This window comes from Trifolium pratense, linkage group LG7 (genome assembly GCF_020283565.1).
Source record: "Trifolium pratense cultivar HEN17-A07 linkage group LG7, ARS_RC_1.1, whole genome shotgun sequence".
NCBI classification, from domain to species: Eukaryota; Viridiplantae; Streptophyta; class Magnoliopsida; order Fabales; family Fabaceae; genus Trifolium; species Trifolium pratense.
In genome coordinates, this window is record NC_060065.1 from 19,248,145 (window position 1) to 19,268,634 (window position 20,490).

A 20,490-nucleotide genomic window follows, 5' to 3' on the forward strand; every position below is an offset into this window, starting at 1 on the left:
GTAATTCACATATACCTTGTGTCATTGCCCTGAACTCTGCTTCAGCACTAGATCTGGATACCACACTTTGTTTTTTACTCTTCCAAGTCACAAGATTTCCACCTAAAAAAGTGCAATATCCTGTAGTTGATCTCCTATCCACAATTGACCCTGCATAGTCAGCATCAGTATATGCTTCAAGTCCCACACTTCCATTTCGTTCGAACAAAATTCCTCTACCTGGAGTTCCTTTCAAATATTGAACAATTCGGAGTGCAGCTTGTAGATGAATCTCCTTTGGTTGGTGCATGAATTGGCTGACCAAGCTTACAGCAAAAGCAACATCAGGTCTAGTATGTGATAAATATATTAGTTTGCCGACCAATCTTTGATACCTTTCCTTATTAACCGCAACATCATCTTCTGCATTCCCCAACTTTATATTTGGATCAATTGGTGTACATGCAGGCTTGCATGCTGTCTTGCCAGTCTCTTGCAAAAGGTCGGTAATGTATTTTTGTTGGGATATGAAAATTCCTTTCTTAGAGTGAGCCACTTCTATTCCCAAAAAATACTTCAATTTTCCCAAGGTCTTAATCTCAAATTCCTTGGCTAAGTGTTGACTTAACATTTGCTGCTCCTCTTCATTATCGCCTGTTACGATAATGTCGTCCACATACACCAATAACACTGTGACTCCCCCTGACTTAGAGTGTTTAACAAATAAAGTATGGTCTCCTTGACTTTGTTTGAAGCCCAAACCAACCATAACTTTGGTGAATCTTCCAAACCAAGCTCGTGGTGATTGCTTTAGTCCATATAAAGCCTTTTTTAACTTACACACGGTGTTGGCAGCAATATCTTCACGATATCCAGGGGGTACATCCATGTAGATCTCTTCTTCAAGTTCTCCATGAAGGAAAGCATTTTTTACATCAAATTGCTGCAAGTTCCAATTGTAATTAGCTGCTAAAGATAATATCACCCTAACAGTGTTCATTTTTGCAACTGGAGCAAATGTCTCAGAGTAATCTATTCCATAAGTCTGAGTGAACCCTTTGGCTACCAATCTTGCCTTGTACCTCTCAATAGATCCATCAGCCTTGTATTTTACAGTGTATACCCATTTGCACCCTACAGGTTTCTTTCCATTTGGTAGAGAGACCAATTCCCAAATATTGTTCTTATCAAGTGCCTCCATTTCCAAATCCATGGCTTGTTTCCAAGAAAAAAGACCATTCCTGAATCTACTCATATCCATGAGTCCGATCCAACATTACATGAGGTAACTTTCCTTGACCCTTCAAACTCTAGTGATTCAATTTCAGAATTTTCTCATACCCAGGAACCAGAATCTAGCTCTGATACCATGTGGGAACTGAATATATTATTATATTTCAAGTTATGAATAATTTACAATCACTAATGTGTTTATATAGGCTATTCTAACCTAATGGGCTCATGGGCCAAATACAAATTACTAATAGAAGATTACTCCTAATAATAGAATATTTACTATTTATTTACAACAATTATCATGAACTGATAGTTGTTTATATTGTTATACTCATTGCATTGGTCAAGCTGCCGTCATCACTCCCGGCCAGGTGACTAACTGGTCTTGGTTCTCGCAGAGTGATGGCAATTGCTGCAGCTAAGCATCATCATACTGTTATTGCTACTCAGGGTGGGGAAGTGTTCACTTAGGGTTCCAATAGAGGTAAAACTTGGCAATATTTGACAATACTTATGCTCATTATGAGTCTTTTTCTACTGCTCCTGCACCACGAATTTGGAATGCATACATTTTACAGAGGATTAAGGCCTAATTTTTTGGGCATTGATATTGTTCTTTCCCAAAATTGTTCCAAGTTCATCTACTTGATTTTTTTTCAGGTACATGGATATGAAACAAATATTTTATGAGGACTTTGGGCCCGTTTGTTTGAGATTTAAAAAAAATGATTTTTTTTGAAAAAAATCATTTTCAAGAAAATCATTTTTTTGTAGAGATTTTGAAAAAAATCTAAAGCTATTTGCCGTTTGTTTACAATCATTAAAATCTATTTTTTTAAGATGGTGAGGGATGATGAATTTTAAAAAAATGGATTTTGAAAATAGATTCTCATTTTGATGAAAAAAAATGATTTTTTTACTAAAATGATTTTTGAAAAAATCCGAAACAAACAGGCCCTATGTTATATAAAGTACATGGATATGAAACAAATATTTTATCAGGATTTTATGTTATATCAAGTATATGTAGTTGTCGTTTGTCACTTGTCAGTAGATTTTTTTATAGTAGTTTTTAGTTTTCATCTTTAGATTCTGATGTTCCTTGTTTTGCAGGTATTTACCTGGGGTCATCGACTTGTTACTCCAAAACGTGCAGTGATTACTAGGAACTTAAAGAAAAGTGGAAGCACTCCTTTAGAGTTAAGTTTCATCTCAAAGAACGACTTCACGTAGTTTCTATAGCTGCTGGAATGGTACACAGCACGGCTCCTACAGAAAATGGCGCATTATTTTATCAGGTCTCATCAGATCCTGATCTTTGATGCCAACAAGTTCTTATTCCCTGGATTCTTCACTTCACTTACGTTCCAATTTTCCTTGGACAAACATGTTAATTTGAAACATTTCTTGTACGGTTATATGCTATGTGCAGAAGAAATATGGTAAGCATATCTGCTGGGAATACTGGACTTCAGCAGTTACAGCTACAGGTGATGTTTACAGGTGATGTTTCTTATTCGGATTTACCCCTGATGACTTCGTTTCAGTGACATATTTTTGCATTTTAGTTTTCTTTGATTTTGATCCACGATTAGAGGAAGTCTTGGATACTTTTGTTACTTTGGATGTGTGCATAATTTCTTGCACCAGAGTATTGTTTTCTTCTTCTTCTTGTTCATCTATATTTGGAAATGCTTTAACAATGTAAATCTTAAACCTTGTTGGTTCAACCAATTCAAAAACAAGTGCATCACCATCATCCAATTTATTTTCCAATGCAAATGCTCTCCAGCCACCACTTAGGCCACCTCTACTACCAAGGTAAACAACATCATACTCTGAGGCATCTTCATCCTCTAAAGTCATATTATACACCGTTTTTGGAAAGTGTTCCACACAAAATCTACTAGGAAGACCCAACCAAAAACAACTACTATAAACATGAGACCGGTCCATTGACTTGATAAATGATGGCTTCGAAGACTGCAAATTGATTTGGATTGCCTCTGCAACCTCGTAAGCACAATTTTTTTCTTGTTCTATAGCTTCTTTGATTTCATCTAGAGGCCTTGCAGAGGCACTCAAAATCAGCTCGAGCCTCACAAATACCTCGAAAAAATCAGCTCCTAAGTTTTTCAGAAAGAGAACATAGTCTTGGACTAAATGACTGGTCACAAAGTTGTTTTGAAGTGCATAAATGCATTTTGAGCGGTATTAAATATTTTATAAGATTGCATTTATGTTTAAATTATTGAATTATTGGCTTATTGCGCTTTCATATCGGTTAATAGACTCGATGTGTTTAAGATCATTATCTTGAACACATGGATAGATCATTTTCTTTAATTAGATAAAGAGGATACATTAGTGGTAAAATCCAATAGTTTCACATGAACATATCAAATCTATTAACCGATATGAAAGTGCAATAATCCAATAATTTAAACATATTCTCGTTCTGAAAAACTTAGGAGCTGATTTTTTCGAGGTATTTGTGAGGCTCGAGCTGATTTTGAGTGCCTCTAGATGAAATCAAAGAAGCTAGGAAACAAGAAAGAAATTGTGCTTACGAGGCTGCAGGCTGCAGAGGCAATCCAAATCAATTTGCAGTCTTCGAAGCCATCATTTATCAAGTCAATGGATCGGTCTCATGTTTATAGTTGTTTTTGGTCGGGTCTTCCTCGTAGATTTTGTGTGGAACGCCTTCCAAAACGGTGTATAACATGACTTTAGAGGATGAAGATGCCTCAGAGTATGATGTTGTTTACATTGGTAGTAGAGGTGGCCTAAGTGGTGGCTGGAGAGCATTTGCATTGGAAAATAAATTGGATGATGGTGATGCACTTGTTTTTGAATTGGTTGAACCAACAAGGTTTAAGATTTACATTGTTAAAGCATTTCCAAATATAGATGAAGAAAACAATACTCTGGTGCAAAGAAATTATGCACACAACAAAAGTATCCAAGACATCCCTCTAATCGTGGATCAAAATCAAAGAAGACTAAAATGCAAAAATATGTCACTGAAATGAAGTCATCAGAGAGTTCTGAAGAGAGCATGCCCGGGTAGGAAAACTAGATCTTCTCATAAAGAAGTGCAGAAGAGTCTAAATCGCATACTTCTCCGGGAGTCAAATGAGGAAGCAAAATTGCCTCCTCCCACATTTCCCACTTCTTTTAGATCGACAGTTATTCTCCACTGACACATGTGACGACACCATCGCTCTTCCTTTCTAGATGGCAGCAACAACTTTGAAGAGGTTAGGACACATAGACTTGAAGAAAACAGGAAGAGGTTTGAGGATTTAGGGATTTCAAAGATTTAACTTTTTTTTACTAAAGTCACAAGTCGCGAAGAAGTCCGGAATCGTCTTCCCAAACTAAAATTAAAGACTAATGAATGAAGCGGAAACTTGGCGTTCTTGTCGTCTAAGAAACCTAGTCACGCTATACACCGAAGACTAAAGTACATATTATTAGGTGGGTAGAACATATAGTTTTAGTTGACGTGTGGCAGATGTATTTACTCAACAATATAACAATTGTCTATTTTTTGTGTTTTTTATCAGCATACTTACATCCATGATATTGTTCTCCAAGTATATATTGCTTAAAACCACCCTATTTTTTCTTAGCTACCCATATATGTTTCTAGCTCATGCTTTATTTTTCAAAACAATTTTTTTCTATTTTCTTTGTAGTAATTGATGATTGGTTATTTGAAATGATGTCTGTAAAGTTGGCACCGTTTGCAAGTAACTAAGATGAATACAGAGACCAATTCAGTTTTGTAGCCGGCTTATAGTGTTAGGGTTTCAGAACTCGTGGTTGCTGGAATATAAAGAGTTTGTTTTGTTGAGAGCTGTATTTTTGAAGACATAGAGCTTGGTATTGCCGATAGCTGCAGCGACTTGTTGGTAGAGCGATCCATTATTCTCAACCCTGGTCTACGCTTTTGAATATTTGAGTTGCAAATTTTGTTTTTAGAGCAACAAGAGCATTGTGTAATACTATTGTATATATGTAGTTTAGAACTTTGTACAAATTATTAAAAAACAAATTGTTATTGTAAATATGGAGAAGTATTTGATCATGTAGTTTACATGTTTTCGAATATTATAAAATTCTATGGATATTTAATTTATAAGCTGTCTGCAATTTCTTAATTTAAAAGAAAAAATAAAAAAGTGAAAAAATGGCTTATGAAAGCAGCTTTTGTACTGATTTTTTGTTTATTTTAAAATGTAGCAAATAACAGCGCCTGTTGCAGAAAGCCCTTTATAATGCTATTCTATATCAGCGCTTATGCCGTGAAATTGGTGTCTAATGCTATTCTATATCAGCGCTTATGTTGTGTAAGTACTGTCTAAATGTAACATAAAACAACACTTATAAGTAGAAAGCGCTATCTAAATGCATCATAAGATAGCGCTTATAAATAGAAAGTGTTGTCTATCGGTGGCATATAATAGTGCTTACAACAAAAGTGAAGGCCAAAGTTCATTGACCTTATAAAGTGAACAGCATGACGAGGCCAAAGTTCATTGACCTTATAAAGTGAAAGAGTACATCGATGGAATACAAATTCAAATTTGCTAAAAACAAAAAGGATGAATCTGCGAACAAACTCGCAGCATCCATGTTAATAGCATAAAACGGCAAAGCCTACGAATACGACTATATTGAAGTGTTTAGAATGTCATGCCTCCAGATTTGTAGCGTTGATGACACAAAAGTTGACACTGAATGGATTTGCACTTGATCAGAACTAATCCTTCAACCTGAAACAAATGAACACCGCAGGAAAACAAAATATACCGAACAAAGACGGGACAACACCGCACAAAGACGGGACAACAAAATACACCAAAACAAACAAATATGTGAAAATCGCACTTATTTAATATAATGAGAAAGAAAAACAATTTGGTTTAACCTAAAATTATCCCTCTTTGATAAACTAAAAAGAAGAAAGAAAAAAAAGTAGTGACAGTTAGGAATAGAAAAAAAAAGAAAAAATGCATAGTGATACTTTTCAACCAGTTATTCAAAAAATGGCAAGTAAGGTTGACTAACAACAATTCAAACGATCACAGTTCCATTTTTTTTGCTACAAAGGTAAGTGCTTGATCCAATGTATAATGACCCATTTGGAAATTGCAGGGTTTGAAGTAGAGAAGAGTTTTTGAGGCATTGCTACCCAAGGGCAGAAAACACCAAACACAATTAATTGCTGATGTGGATTCAGCTTGCATTCTATTGGCTAATAAAAATGACTTCTTTGAAGAAGTCAATTTTATGAATGCACCATAGAATCCCCCTTAAATATATTTTTTTTTCTTGTCAACAAACACTACTTGAGCTTTCAAGAATCATGATTGTGGGTTCATTTCACTACATGCTTCACATGTTCTTCATACGTGCAGACACATTTATGTGAGGTGAGGGTCCTAGTTGTTTTATGAAGAAGAAAAAAAAAGTCAACTTTTCTCCTTCACTTATGTGAGATTTGAATTTCCATTGTTACACTATATCTGATTTAATTAAAAAAAAAAAATCACTCATAGTGTCACGCACTCACAAATCTTAACAGTTGAATAAATATGATCATATCATCATACAACTAACTTAAGTTTTATTTTAAAATATATCTAGTGAAGTCAGAATAAAATCGTTTTATTTTATGGATTCAATTTTAACTGGTGCAAATGAAAAAATATTTATTAGAAGTGATGAACTCTTTAAATGAATTTATATTACTTCGAGCAATTAGTCTTACATGCGGAGATTCCTTAGTTTAAAAAAATGGTTTCGTCTTCGTCCAACAATTAAGATCTCTTAACGTGACATGTAACCAAATTGTTATAAAAAAATAAATAATAGTGTATGCAATGACATGACATTATTGCAATGAATGTAACTAAACTTCATTCAGTTTCTTGTTAATGTAACCAAACTTACGATTGTTACAACAAACTTAATCTTAATCAAACGATCACCAACTAGGAATTTCCCGCATTAACACATTCGGTATAACAGTTTAATTAAAATTGAATCATTTAATCTTAATCAAACGATCACCAATATTTCAAATACATAAATACGTAATCTTGACCGTAAAATAAATCCAAATTTAAATTTAAGATGGTTCAATAAAAAAGAAAAAGTGATTTGACTTGTTCAAAGAAACAATTTATTTTTGTTCTTTGGTAGTAAATACTAAATTAAGACATAATCAAAAAAAGACAAAAGAAACATGTTAATGTACCAGAAATAACAACCATGTTCCACAATCTTTGGCTATTCAAACATTCTGTCATAGTTGTCATCATTTCCTATTTTCCACCAAACAATAATCAAAAGTTGTTATTAGAAATCTAATAACAAACCCTTTTTCATGCTTTTCTAGCAACAATATAACATATTTCTAAATTTCATAACCTCACCCTCAATTCCTCTCCAGGAGGTATGGGGAAGATAGAAAAAAAAAACAAATCAAAAATAAAATTTACATTATCAAATCAACATAATAATTTTCTATCATCCTTGTCATCTTTGATGGCTATCCTCCTGGTTCTGGTTCTTCTATTCGCCTTGTCATCGCCTTCATATGCTCTTCCTTCGTCTCCAAGTTTCGTTCCAAAAGACAATTTTCTCATTGATTGTGGTGCTGATAATCCACCTGCTTTACCTGATGGTAGACAATTCAAATCAGATCAACAAGCAAGTTCATTCTTACAAGCTAATGATGATTTCAAAGTTTCGGCACCTGATCTTAATGTTCCTTCACCTATATATTCAAATGCTAGAATCTTCATTCAAGAAGCTAAGTATTCATTTCATTTGGTTGAGCCTGGTTTTCATTGGATTCGTCTTCATTTTTATCCGATCAAAAACAATGTTTTCGATCTTCAAAAGGCGACGTTTTCTGTCAACACAGATGTTTTTGTTCTTCTTCATAGCTTCAATGTTAATAACACTGATAAAGCAATCCTCAAAGAGTATCTCATTAATGCAACAGAACCACAATTTACATTATCTTTCATTCCTTTGAAGAATTCGGCCGCGTTTATCAATGCGATCGAGGTTGTTTCAGCTCCTGAAAACCTAATCTTTGATACCGGTTCAGGACTTTTCCCGGTTACCGAGGTTACCGGATTAACAGCCTATGCTTTCCAGCCTGTTTATAGATTGAACAATGGAGGACCTCTTATCACATCATCAAATGATACACTTGGAAGAACTTGGGAATCTGATGAAGCTTATCTTACAAATAAGAATCTTGCAAAAAGTGTTTCTGTTGCTACTAATGTTATTAAGTTTCCTCAAGATACGCCAACAATTTCACCTTTGATTGCGCCGCAAACTGTTTATTCTTCTGCCACTGAAATGGGTGATGCTGGTGTTAATCTACCAAATTTCAATGTATCATGGAAATTTGATGTTGACACTTCTTTTAGTTACCTTGTTAGGTTGCATTTTTGTGACATTGTGAGTAAAGGACTTAATCAACTTTACTTCAATGTTTATGTTAATAGCAGAATTGCGATTCCTAATTTGGATTTATCAGCTATAACTGGTGCATTGGCAACACCATATTACAAAGATTTTGTTGTCAATGCAACATTGATGACTCAAGGACTAACTGTTCAAGTTGGTCCTGCAAATGCTGATGGTGGAAATGCTGATGCAATTTTGAATGGTATTGAAGTTTTGAAGATAAGCAACACAGTGAATAGTTTGGATGGTGAGTTTGGTGTTGATGGAAGGAGAGTCGGTGGTTCAAACCGAGGAACGGTTGCAGCGGTCGGTTTCGCTATGATGTTTGGAGCATTTGTTGGTCTTGGTGCTATGGTGATCAAGTGGCATAAGAGGCCTCAAGATTGGCAAAAGAGGAATAGTTTCTCTTCATGGTTACTTCCTTTACACGCTGGCGACACGAGTTTTATGAGTAGTAAGAATTCAATGGGGAAAAGCAATATTTTCTCATCATCAATGGGATTAGGAAGGATTTTCTCCTTTGCTGAAATACAAGAAGCAACAAAGAATTTTGACTCCAAAAACATCATTGGTGTTGGTGGATTTGGTAATGTTTATTTAGGTGTGATTGATGAAGGAACTCAAGTTGCTGTCAAGAGAGGAAATCCACAATCAGAACAAGGTATCAATGAATTCCAAACTGAAATCCAAATGTTGTCGAAGCTTAGACATAGACATTTGGTTTCTATGATTGGATATTGTGATGAGAATGATGAAATGATTCTTGTTTATGAGTACATGCCTAATGGTCATTTGAGGGATCATCTTTATGGAAAAAACATGCCTTCACTTTCTTGGAAACAAAGGTTAGAAATCTGCATTGGATCGGCGAGAGGTCTTCATTACCTTCACACTGGCACGGCGCAAGGTATCATTCATCGCGATGTTAAGACAACAAACATTTTACTTGATGAGAATTTCACAGCTAAAGTATCCGATTTTGGACTTTCGAAAGATGCTCCTATGGGACAAGGTCATGTTAGTACCGCGGTGAAAGGTAGTTTCGGTTATCTTGACCCTGAGTACTTCAGGAGACAACAATTAACTGAAAAGTCTGATGTTTACTCTTTCGGAGTGGTGCTTCTCGAGGCATTGTGCGCTAGGCCGGCTATTAACCCTCAGTTACCTAGAGAACAAGTTAACTTGGCTGATTGGGCTATGCAATGGAAGAGAAAAGGTTTACTTGATAAAATCATTGACCCTCAACTCGTCGGTTCGATTAATCCTGAATCTATGAAGAAGTTTGCTGAGGCTGCCGAGAAATGTTTAGCTGATCATGGTGTTGATAGACCTTCAATGGGAGATGTTCTTTGGAATTTGGAGTATGCATTGCAACTACAAGAAGCTTTCACACAAGGAAAAGTTGAAGATGAGAATGAGATTAAAGCTTCTGCTTCAGCTTCTGCTTCTGCTGCTGTTGCTGCTGCTGTTGTTCCTACTTCACCTGCTCCAACTGCACCTCCCACTACTACTGATGAAACCCCCCCAGTTGCTCATCAAGAAGTTAATAGTAGTACTAATAATACTAATAATAATAATAATCCTGCTGAAGTTCAAGCTATTGATGACCATTCTGGAACTGCAATGTTTGCACAGTTTAATAATCTTAATGGAAGGTAAAAAAAAAAATCCATTACATATGGAATTCTACAAAGTTGATTCATGTGAAGGAAGTGTTGTATAATATTTTTTTTATGAAGGTGGAGAAAAATAAAATTGATGTATAATGGTGTGTGATGATACTGTGTGATGTTTTCTGTTGTGGAGGAGTTTTATGTTTGATGGTAGAAAATTTGTAATACTGATTAAAGTACTGGTGTGTGTGTAAGTATATATGCATTCAGTACCATTAATCATATGGTCTTATATAATTTGATTTTGTAAAATTATTTGTTTTGTAAATTTTTAGGGAGTGACTTTAGTTTAGAAGCAAGCTTAAGGAAACTTAGTGGCTACTTAGAGGTGAATTTATTTGAATTTGTATGCATTTGAGCAATAATTTTTGTAGCAAAATGGGTCTCTTTTTTATTTATTTTAGCCATAGGATATTGCTAATAGAACTAACATGGGATGAATCTAATTTGAGATTGAACTCATTGATTTTAGAAAATGCATGTGTTCTTGTCTAAGAACAAAAGTATAGGGCGTTGTCAAGGGTTAGTGGTTTCCTTAATTGAGAGATAACCTAGAATTTTTAGAATTGTGTAAGGTTGTTGAATTGTCTGTTTTTTTTCAAATCACTCATAGATTTTCTTTCTCTTTCAGCCATATCAGTTATCAATAGTGTTTTGTTTTACAGTGTCAATATTTTTATGTCTGATCGGATTCAAACCCCAACTTTTTCACTTACGTGTGTTAGTTTTAAATGGTTATTGTTATTTCGTCTTTCTACCAAAAAAAATGTTGTCCTTTTTAAGAATTCGTGACAATGACTTCGAAAGAAAAATCACAGTAAACTACTAATAAGAAGTTGCTACTTGGTACCGACAACAACTTCGTTGAAACCACACAAATGAGATGGTTGCTGATTGTGGATCTCTATTTTGATCTACAAGTATGATTTGCCTCGTGCTACATTACCAGCTCCTCCGTCTATCTGTAATCAAACCTCGTCCTCCGCCCTCTAATCTTTCAGTCATACCTGTTATGTTTGTTGTCGTTCTCAATCGCGTCATATTCTTCTCATTCTCAACTATGCATCATCTACTAGTGGCAGCCCTCCTCCTGCATTAGCGAGCCACAGTCATCAATCATGCTGCTTCACTGTGACTGTGTGTCACTCATGCCGACCGCGGCGACAGTCCTTCCTCACTCACAAAATTTCTGATCAATATACGCAGACACATTTGTTCAAGCATAAATCTCTCTAATTTGATACATTTTATTTTAAGTGTTGAATTAAGAAAAACTAAACATTACACTCACACTTTGAGAATCGAGTACCTGTGACTATTGTGGCCTAATAGAATGAATTACATCAGGTTGATCAATTTTAGTTCTACATATATGGTCTATATTCAAATAGATCAATTTGTGTTGAAACTATTTCTAATCATCACTTTAGAGTGAAAATATTATCAGATGTTATTACTATTCGCAAGTTATGGCTTTCGATTGGTGCAACAGATTCATCAGTTGATGGAGTTGGATTGGGAAGTCAAAGTTTATCACACTTATCGCAAAGCTAACTGGTGTGCAGATGGATTAGCAGCATTAGAGTGTGATATAGAGATTCTAAGTTGATTGAGAAACTACCAACTCAAATTAGTCATTACTTTTTGCTAACTCTATCAAAATTGTGTATCTTAGATTAGTTGTGTAGCCTTTCTTTTTTGGCTCGAATCCTCTTTGTTTACACTAAAAAAGAACTCATTTGACCTTCAAATTTTACTTGATCGCGTGCAGCGGTGTTTAGCGGTGGCAGCAGGCAGACGAGCAAATTTGTAGTGTGTTTGCAGGTCAAGAGTGTTCAACTATATATTCGTGTCTTATGAGTTCGCAATTTATAGCACCGCATATACTATAAATATACATGGCAATAATTGAATAAAATTCCAGTTTGTAAAACTTCAGTTAGCTAATCTTAGGCAATAATTGAATAATATTCCAATTTGCTAAACTTTTGTTAACTAATCTCAGATGTTATAAAGTTAATAAGCAAGATCAGTGATCCTCTCTGTCAGGCGTTAGCAAGAATAATACATTTGCTGCTACAGAGAAAACACAAGGAGAAAGAAAGGTTGTATGTATCTATCCGGATCAAAAGACTAATAACAGCATGCCTAAAAACTAGGGCCAAAAGAATCACCAAACCTCTGCCAAATACAAAATTAGAGTGCAGGATCTCAAGCAGATAAATAGTTCAAGCACAAGACTATGACACTCTTCTCTTTTTAAACCCGTCTAAATTCCCATCAAGCATAACAAGATCGTCTTCATCATCGATTACTTGCAATTGCTTGTGATGCCTTGCGTCATCAGCAGTATTTGAATTTTCAGAATCATCAGGAAGCTTTCTTTTCTTCACCGGAGAAACTATACCAATATCATCATCGTTTTCAGATTCTACAGCTGTTGCTGGTGCATCTGAGGTGTTTGCACCGTTACTAACAGATTCCTCATTATTATCTTCTGCTGACACCGGTTGAGTCCATCCTGAGAGAACCATCCCATCAGGTTCTTTCTCTTCATCAAATTCCTCTCTGGATTTAAGATGCCATACAAAAGAAAACAACTCAGAAACATAGAAAAAACAAACATAAGGGAAACAGGACACGGTATAAGAATGAATTGAAAAACAACCTTAATTCAATATTACAAGAGCAAAAGGAGAGAAAATAAACATGACAAACATAATAAATTCATCCATCAATTGGTAATAATACATAAATAGATATGAGTAAAAACCTGTGCTTTATGTTAATATTGCACTTCAATTCCTGTTGAAAATCCTCTACTGTAAGCATTGTACCATTGGTTACCGGAGAAGGAAGCTCGGCTAGGACCTGAACAGAATAGTTAAATGGTTAAATAAAATGTAGTGTCATTATCAAACCAACGACAAGAAACATACCTTTTCAAGGTTGGCATTATAAATTGCAACCATGTCTTCTTCAATATCACCAGCTTCATAGAGGAGGTTTGAAGCATTCATAACAAGTGGAAGGCTCATCCCAAGCTTAGCCTTGATGATCTTTTCGACAACATCCTTCAACTTTGAATGGTTTGTGTTTATTTCGAGCAATACAGGACTCTGTTTCCCACATATACAAATATGATGAGTATGAGCATGTGCATAACATTGACTTCGAGTGATAGACGAGACAAGGGGAGATTTGACAAACCTCAGAACAAACATAACAGGATTTATTAGGTTCAAATGGCTCCACTGGCATAAGTAGCAGGTTTCTTGATGGGTGTTCCAGACAATATGTCATTCTGTGAAATGTCCACACGAGGTAAAAAAAGTCATTAAAAATGTAAAGAAAATGTTGTCTTGTAAACAACACAGAATAGTGTATTACGAAAAATTCATGAGTTTTCGAGCGCAGAGAAAACAACGGGAAAAATTTGACAACAATCAAAGAAAAACAAGTACCATTGAGGAATACTTTACCCAAGAATGTTATTCCCAGGTAACATCTAAAACATGTTTGCTTTGCATTTAACTTTTTCAAGTTCAAAAAAATATACTTAACACTTTTCTCAAAATTAAAAAATATGGTTCAAAAATCAAAATCAACGTATCAAAGGAAGCAAGATGTAAGTTACAATCGTGTGGATTTCAAAATAACTTACATTCCCATGTGAAATCAAGATATCCACTCGTCACGGGAATAAACAGCAAGCAAAACATGGGCGTGTTTTTTTGAACAAGGCAAAACATGGGCATGTTGCTTCTGTGGGAATCAATCAGTACAACTTATCATATAAGATCTTATGTATAAGGTTTATGTATAAGTTGTTTCTAAAATTTAATAGATAATTAGGAACTCTGCATAAGCTGAAAACAGCAAGTTTATGACAATAAGCTAGCTGGACATCCATATCATATTTTCATAAACGCTTACAACTACTTGCATAATTGCTTGTGTTATTTATAATATAAATCGAAATATGGTTTTCCAAATGCCAGCCAATTAAACTACTTCGATTATACTTTTATTCAGTTTAATCTACTATGTAAACTATATTGCAATAGAGTGAACAAAGTTATAATATTGTTATCATTCAAAACAACATGAAAGCGAATTGTGAGCAGATTCTTTCATGTAACCCCGGCAATAGGACTATACTATGAAAATCATAAAAGCGAATTGTGAGCAGATTCTTTCATGTAACACCGGTAATAGGACTATACTATGAAAATCATTTCCCACCACCAAAAAAGTTTGTTAGTATGTAACTAGAAGGTAGTGTTTTCCTCAAGACATATTGTTTTCTCAAACCGCAAACATACATTAATACAATCACTTGCATCATTAATCCAATCCAATGAGAAACAGATAAGATAGAGGAAAAGGAATCACATATACCTATAACTTTTAATGTCATTTTTCAGCACCTTAATTGCTTCAATGACAATCAAACCAGCAATAACAGCATTTGTTGTCGCCACAGCATGCACAATGTTACCAGCAATTCCTTTAGCTTCAAAAAGACTGTGTAGAGGTATGCCAAATGAAGCAGCCCGTATGTTTGCAGCTGCAGTAACAAATTCTACAGCCAACTGGTCATCTTTATCAAAGCACAGATTGCCAATCTCCTGCTCAAAAGATACATAAAAAAAATTAAAGGGTTCCAGTTAAGTTTCCAGATGGATATATGACTATTATTATATGCTCTTGCGTCAAAGTGTGAAATCAGACAAACCTTTTCTCTTTTTGTGAAAAATAGTCTCAGTGCTTCAAGAAGTATTCTAGAATTTTCTCTAAGACTCCAGACATCTTGTGGGTTCTTCATGCCCAAAGATGACATGGCAGAAACTGATAATCCATCACCACAAGCATTATCATTGTCCAGATTTCCATTCTGTTTAGATAATTCATCAGACAAGACATCCTTGCTGTATATAGGCTTAGGTCTGTTTCGATTTTTCCATGTCTCCTCATTGGATAAAGCTAATTCAATATTATACCCAAATACATGATCAAATATTTTTTTCCCATATTGAGCAATATCTTCATCTTTGCTATGTTCAAATATATCATCTACATTTTTTGATGAGCTGGCAGCATCACTTGAGCGAACATTTAAATCATTGTCTTGATTCTTGTCGCCAAATAACTTGGTAAATAGTAGGTCCTTTGCCCACACAATACAATGAACAAACTGCCAAAAAATAAAGACGAGAGCTAAGAATTCGGTAGTCTGAAGTATACATTACATTCATAATTGTAGTTGATGTTCAATTTGACAAAGCAAAATCGAAGTGTGTCACAAACTTAACTACTTGTCTACGATATAACTGATGAGTGCCTTCAGTAATATGTTAAACTGTATCTACCTAATGGCCATTCATGATCCATCAAGATATAACAACACATTATTAATATTAAAATTTCTATGTAAGACACATGGTCCTATTGCTTCATATCTTCTATGTTTCATACATACAAATTATTAGATGCCTAGCAAAGAAAATTACTGACCAAAGGAGTACAAAAAGTTAATCACTCAAAACAAAAGAGAATCCTTGTGATATATTATGACTAATAATCTCTAGTTACTTATAGTTATATGTTTCTAAATAAATTTTATTCAGGAGGAAAAGAGCGTTCAGTGAATAAATTAAAACCAACACATACCTTTGATGGAGTACTTGTGATAGTACAGACTGGATATGTCTTGGGAGCTGGTTTAGGGTGACACTCGTAGCACTCTGTTCTTCCCTTGACATGCACTGTAACCTGTTTTCAATCAAAATTATATCACTAATATCACTAAGTTTGAAAAGGCTGGAACCAGTGTCTCAAAACAATTAAGGATACAATGATATTAAGCACATAAACATATTTTAAAGTAACAAACAAGTTTCATACACATGCTGCCAAACCAGATCAAATCAAAGTCTATTATATTATATAATTATATAATTATTGATTTAAAGGATTTAAAACAATTTATTTTCAGAAACTTAGCAGAGAATCAGTATGAAGAAGGGGTGTTCACTGAAAATTCAGAGGTTAACTATTGAATAGAAATAAAAATTTGGGTGATAAATAAACTTTGAAGATTTGAAGCATGACAAAGGAAACATATTTTGCTTTCCCAATCAGGGAGATTGTTTGTCTAGACATAAGACATAAAAATCGGTTATTAATCATGATGATAATGATAATTAAACACTGTCAACTCACTAAAAATGTTTGACTTTATTTATAATTGTCTTTAAAGCGATTCACTTGATTGATTGTGATTTGCTGTAGTGTAAAAGTTTTTATACTGACAGTGTATACCAATTAAAAGCTTTAAACAAAGAATTTAATTCGCATACAATGTCTTTGTAAAAATATTTTACACCGCCAGCTAATCATAACTGTCAGATCATTAAAAATGTTTGACTTTATTTATAACTGCTTTTAAATTTCATTCACTTGATTGGTTGTGATTTGCTGATAGTATAAAAGTTTTCACATTGACAGTATACACAAATTAAACTCTTAAGCAAATAGATTTGTAATGACAACCAGAAAATCAATGATTAATTGAACAAAGATACTCTTAGGCAAATAAAAATAACCATCAAGCAGAAAAAATACTATTCAGAATATATTAAATACTGCTACAATAAAACCTCTATATGGAAATGGATATTAAGTACTAAGAAGCCAATAACTACAATTAAATTACCTGACCAAGGAACCCAGTAGTTCCACTTTCAACTAAAGGAACGTCAGCTGCCAAGCACAAGCGATTCACATGTCGGCGTGCATCAAGATTGTCAAGTCCATTCAGAACAACATTAAATTGCTTAAAGAAGTCCACGTTGAAATCAGGATCTTTGACATTTGCATGATATGATGTGATGTTTATCTTGGGCCTAAATTTTAAAACAGCATCCCTAGCAACCTGATTGAAGACTTTCATCAGGTGGTTATGAATCAAAAACCTATACAAGTAACATTAATGTTGCTAACATATTAACTTACTTTAGCCTTAGACTGCCCAACATGGGATTGTCGAAACAAAAATTGTCTGTTCAAGTTACTGACTTCTATAGTGTCCATGTCAATCTGCGCAATGGAAATAAAGGAAGCATATTAATGTAATAAACCACATATATGGTAATACACAAAATGCAGTCTTGTAAATTATTTTGGCCACAACTTCTTTCAGTATTCAGCAGATCTGCATTTCCCACAACCTATCACCCAGAGTACTAAACAGTAAACATTGTTTTAAAAACCGAATCGGACAACTCGACCAATTGAACCGGAACTGTCTACGGTTTGGTTAATTTAACATATCAACTGTGGCTTTGCCCCTGTTCGGGTGGTTTAAAGTCGTTGAACCATGACACAGAGGGTCTTGGACTCTCGGTTGAATGTCCGGTTCAGTTGTTAAAACGTTGCTACTAACTACAAGTCATTACAAGGATAGTATATGCTTGTATCAACACCATCCACATTACAAACTACCCTTAATTAATATATGATTCTTATCTAACAATTTTAGATACAAAAACTCAATAAATACCCAATATTCATCATTGCCAACAACAATTACCAAAAAAGAAAGTAAAGCATACACATTACAACCACACAAACAGCTCACCCTAAACACACAATTACGGTGAACTCTTTTTCCCTCCAATTACCAAAGCAGTCAACAAAATTGCTCAAAACTAACTAAAAGTAAAAAACCCTAGGATCCAATAATCAAAAACCTTCCCAGTTAAAGAAACAATGGGATTTCAAAGTAGAACTAAGAAACCAGATCAAAAGGGAAAGCAATCAGGAATTCAGGATACTATACTACCAATACAACAATTTATAAAATACATAAAAAGTGATTAACAAATGTAACCACTCCAATTAAGAGCTCAAAACAGTTCAATAATTTCTAAGCTCACAACTAAAACTCACTCATCATTCCCAAACTCAAAAATTCACTCACAAAAAAAAAACCAAAAATTTAAATCAAAAATCACTTACAAAAATTAAACCAAGGCGCGAAATTATGGAAATACCCATTTCACAGAACAAATAAAAATCACAACTTTACCAAAAATCTAAAAACCCAAAATACACAAAACCCTAAAAAAACCAAAATTCAAAATTTCAAAAAAGTGAAAAAGAGGAAACAAGGAACTAACGATGTGTATATCAGCGAAACCAGAGAGAGCGAGAGTTTTGAGAAGCTCGCATCCAATTCCACCAGCACCAACCATGAGAACTTTTGCATCCTGAAAAAAAGAACAAAACGACATGAGAGAGATACAAAACGACGAAAGTGAAGAAGGAAAAGGGGAAAAAGTTAGTTACTTTGATAACGGAAGAAGAAGATGAAGCCATTGAAATTGAAATTAAGGGTTAAGTGAGAAAAATGAGTAGAAGAAGTTATAGAAGAAGGAATCGTTGAAAAAAATCATGAAAGAGAAAGAGGGAACAAATTGAGAGAAAATTGCGTTTTTTTATTTTTTTATTTGTATTTATATTGTTGTTTAGAAATTAATAAATAAAAATAAATGTAATAAAAATGGGTTTGGGAAGAATAGAAACGTTGACGTAAGGGTATGACCGTAGGAGAGAATCTAAAGAGCGCCAAACATAAAAATGATGCTTCTTTTTAACATACTAGAACTTCGATCGCGATAAACGAGTCTAATCTTAATCTTAATCTTATCTTAAGCTTATTTTATCTTAATCTTAAGCTTATTTTATCTTAATCATATCTTATTTTAATCTTATCTTAACTTATCTTAATCTTAATTCTTAATTCTTATAAAAGGAGAGTAAAGTTTAGGTTAAGCCCCTAATATGTTTACCAATAGAACAAGAATGACAAACATAAGAATGTAATTTCCTAGAGTTATTACCTTCAATCAACTTATTTTTCTTAAGAGAATGCAAAATATTGTCGCCTGGATAACCCAAACGATCATGTCAAATTGATAATGATAAAGTTGCAAAGGACGATGTAGGGTTGACCTTATTTGTGTTGGTAATGGGGTATAGATCACTGCGACTTTCACATCTCATTATTGGCATCCCCATATGAAAATGATTCACTGAAAAACCAAACGGGTCAAATTCAGTGGAAATTTTATTATCTAGAGTAAATTTTCGAACATATACTAATTTTTTTAATTAAATTTGGTGCATGAAGTACATTTTTTAGGACAAGAGGTGGGTGGGGTGCTATATGTGTACTACGAAGACCATAAATTGGGATCGAGTGACCATTTTTTACCATTATTTTATTATTTTTGCTTAAGTTAAAATAAGACGAAAGATTATCTGGCGAGGATGTCACGTGAGAAGTGACTCTGGTGTCCATGTACCACGATGGGTCTAGTTGAGCAAGGTTGAGAGCGTGAATACCATTTTTAATGTTAGTTGGGCTAGGTGTGTTAACATTGAATGCTTCCCTGTTGAGGTTCGAGTCCAAGTACTCCATTATGTTGGCCCTTTGTGGTGTTTTTTGGCATGTTCCAATTGGAAGTTTGGTAAGGGCGAGGGGGTAAGTTCCAAGAGCCCAATTTTGCCAAGGACCAAATGATTATTACACTGTTGCCAACTCTCGTGTCCACTTCCACCAAAGAAATTTGACCCATCGTGTCGGCCTCCTTCACCAGAGAAATACGAACCACCATGTCGGCCTCTACGTCCTCCAGAGTTGCGACCACCACGACGAGGTTTCTTTCCTATGTTTCCACCGTTTCGACCTCCCTTGTTTCTTTCTTCTGATTTTTGCCCGGGAGGGCTTTGTCATGCAACAGGGTTTTGGCAATCAGTGTCGTCGGAATAGAGGAGTTACCGGATTCACGAGCCGCTCTTTGAAGCATAGTGGATTCTTCAAGCTCCAAACACGGTCTCGCCACAACAAAGGTTGGGATGGGGTCATGTTGTTGGATATAGGTTACGAATCCAGCGTATGCGTCGGTGTTCGGAAATCTTTTTCAGCACTAGCGGGTGTTCGTGACAGGAGAATCAACGTTGGCGAGTTGATTTGATAGAATTTTGAGACGGTTACAATAAGCTTTGGTTGAAGCAAAATCCTCCAGGTTACTAT

The 20,490-nt window shown here is 34.7% G+C and overlaps 3 protein-coding genes across 3 annotated transcripts; 1 reads left to right on the top strand and 2 right to left on the bottom strand.

The window, feature by feature from the left end:
• Positions 1-2,712: 2,712 nt before the first annotated feature.
• Positions 2,713-3,171, bottom strand: LOC123896007 (putative B3 domain-containing protein At5g58280). The gene has a single exon (XM_045946466.1). The coding sequence runs from the start codon at positions 3,169-3,171 to the stop codon at positions 2,713-2,715; it is 459 nt and encodes a 152-aa protein (XP_045802422.1).
• Positions 3,172-7,512: 4,341 nt separating this feature from the next.
• On the top strand, positions 7,513-11,053 carry LOC123893803 (probable receptor-like protein kinase At4g39110). The gene has a single exon (XM_045943603.1). It carries the CDS (start codon positions 7,684-7,686, stop codon positions 10,372-10,374), a length of 2,691 nt encoding a protein of 896 aa, XP_045799559.1. The 5' UTR covers positions 7,513-7,683; the 3' UTR covers positions 10,375-11,053.
• A 1,321-nt stretch (positions 11,054-12,374) lies between these two features.
• Positions 12,375-18,921, bottom strand: LOC123893804 (SUMO-activating enzyme subunit 2). The gene is made up of 11 exons (XM_045943604.1): positions 18,741-18,921; positions 18,572-18,661; positions 17,406-17,489; positions 17,107-17,325; positions 16,062-16,163; positions 15,127-15,585; positions 14,790-15,019; positions 13,599-13,692; positions 13,328-13,507; positions 13,162-13,259; positions 12,375-12,956 (listed from the first exon to the last, which is right to left on the bottom strand). The coding sequence occupies exons 1-11, from the start codon at positions 18,768-18,770 to the stop codon at positions 12,629-12,631; spliced, it is 1,914 nt and encodes a 637-aa protein (XP_045799560.1). The 5' UTR covers positions 18,771-18,921; the 3' UTR covers positions 12,375-12,628.
• Between the last annotated feature and the right edge of the window lie 1,569 nt (positions 18,922-20,490).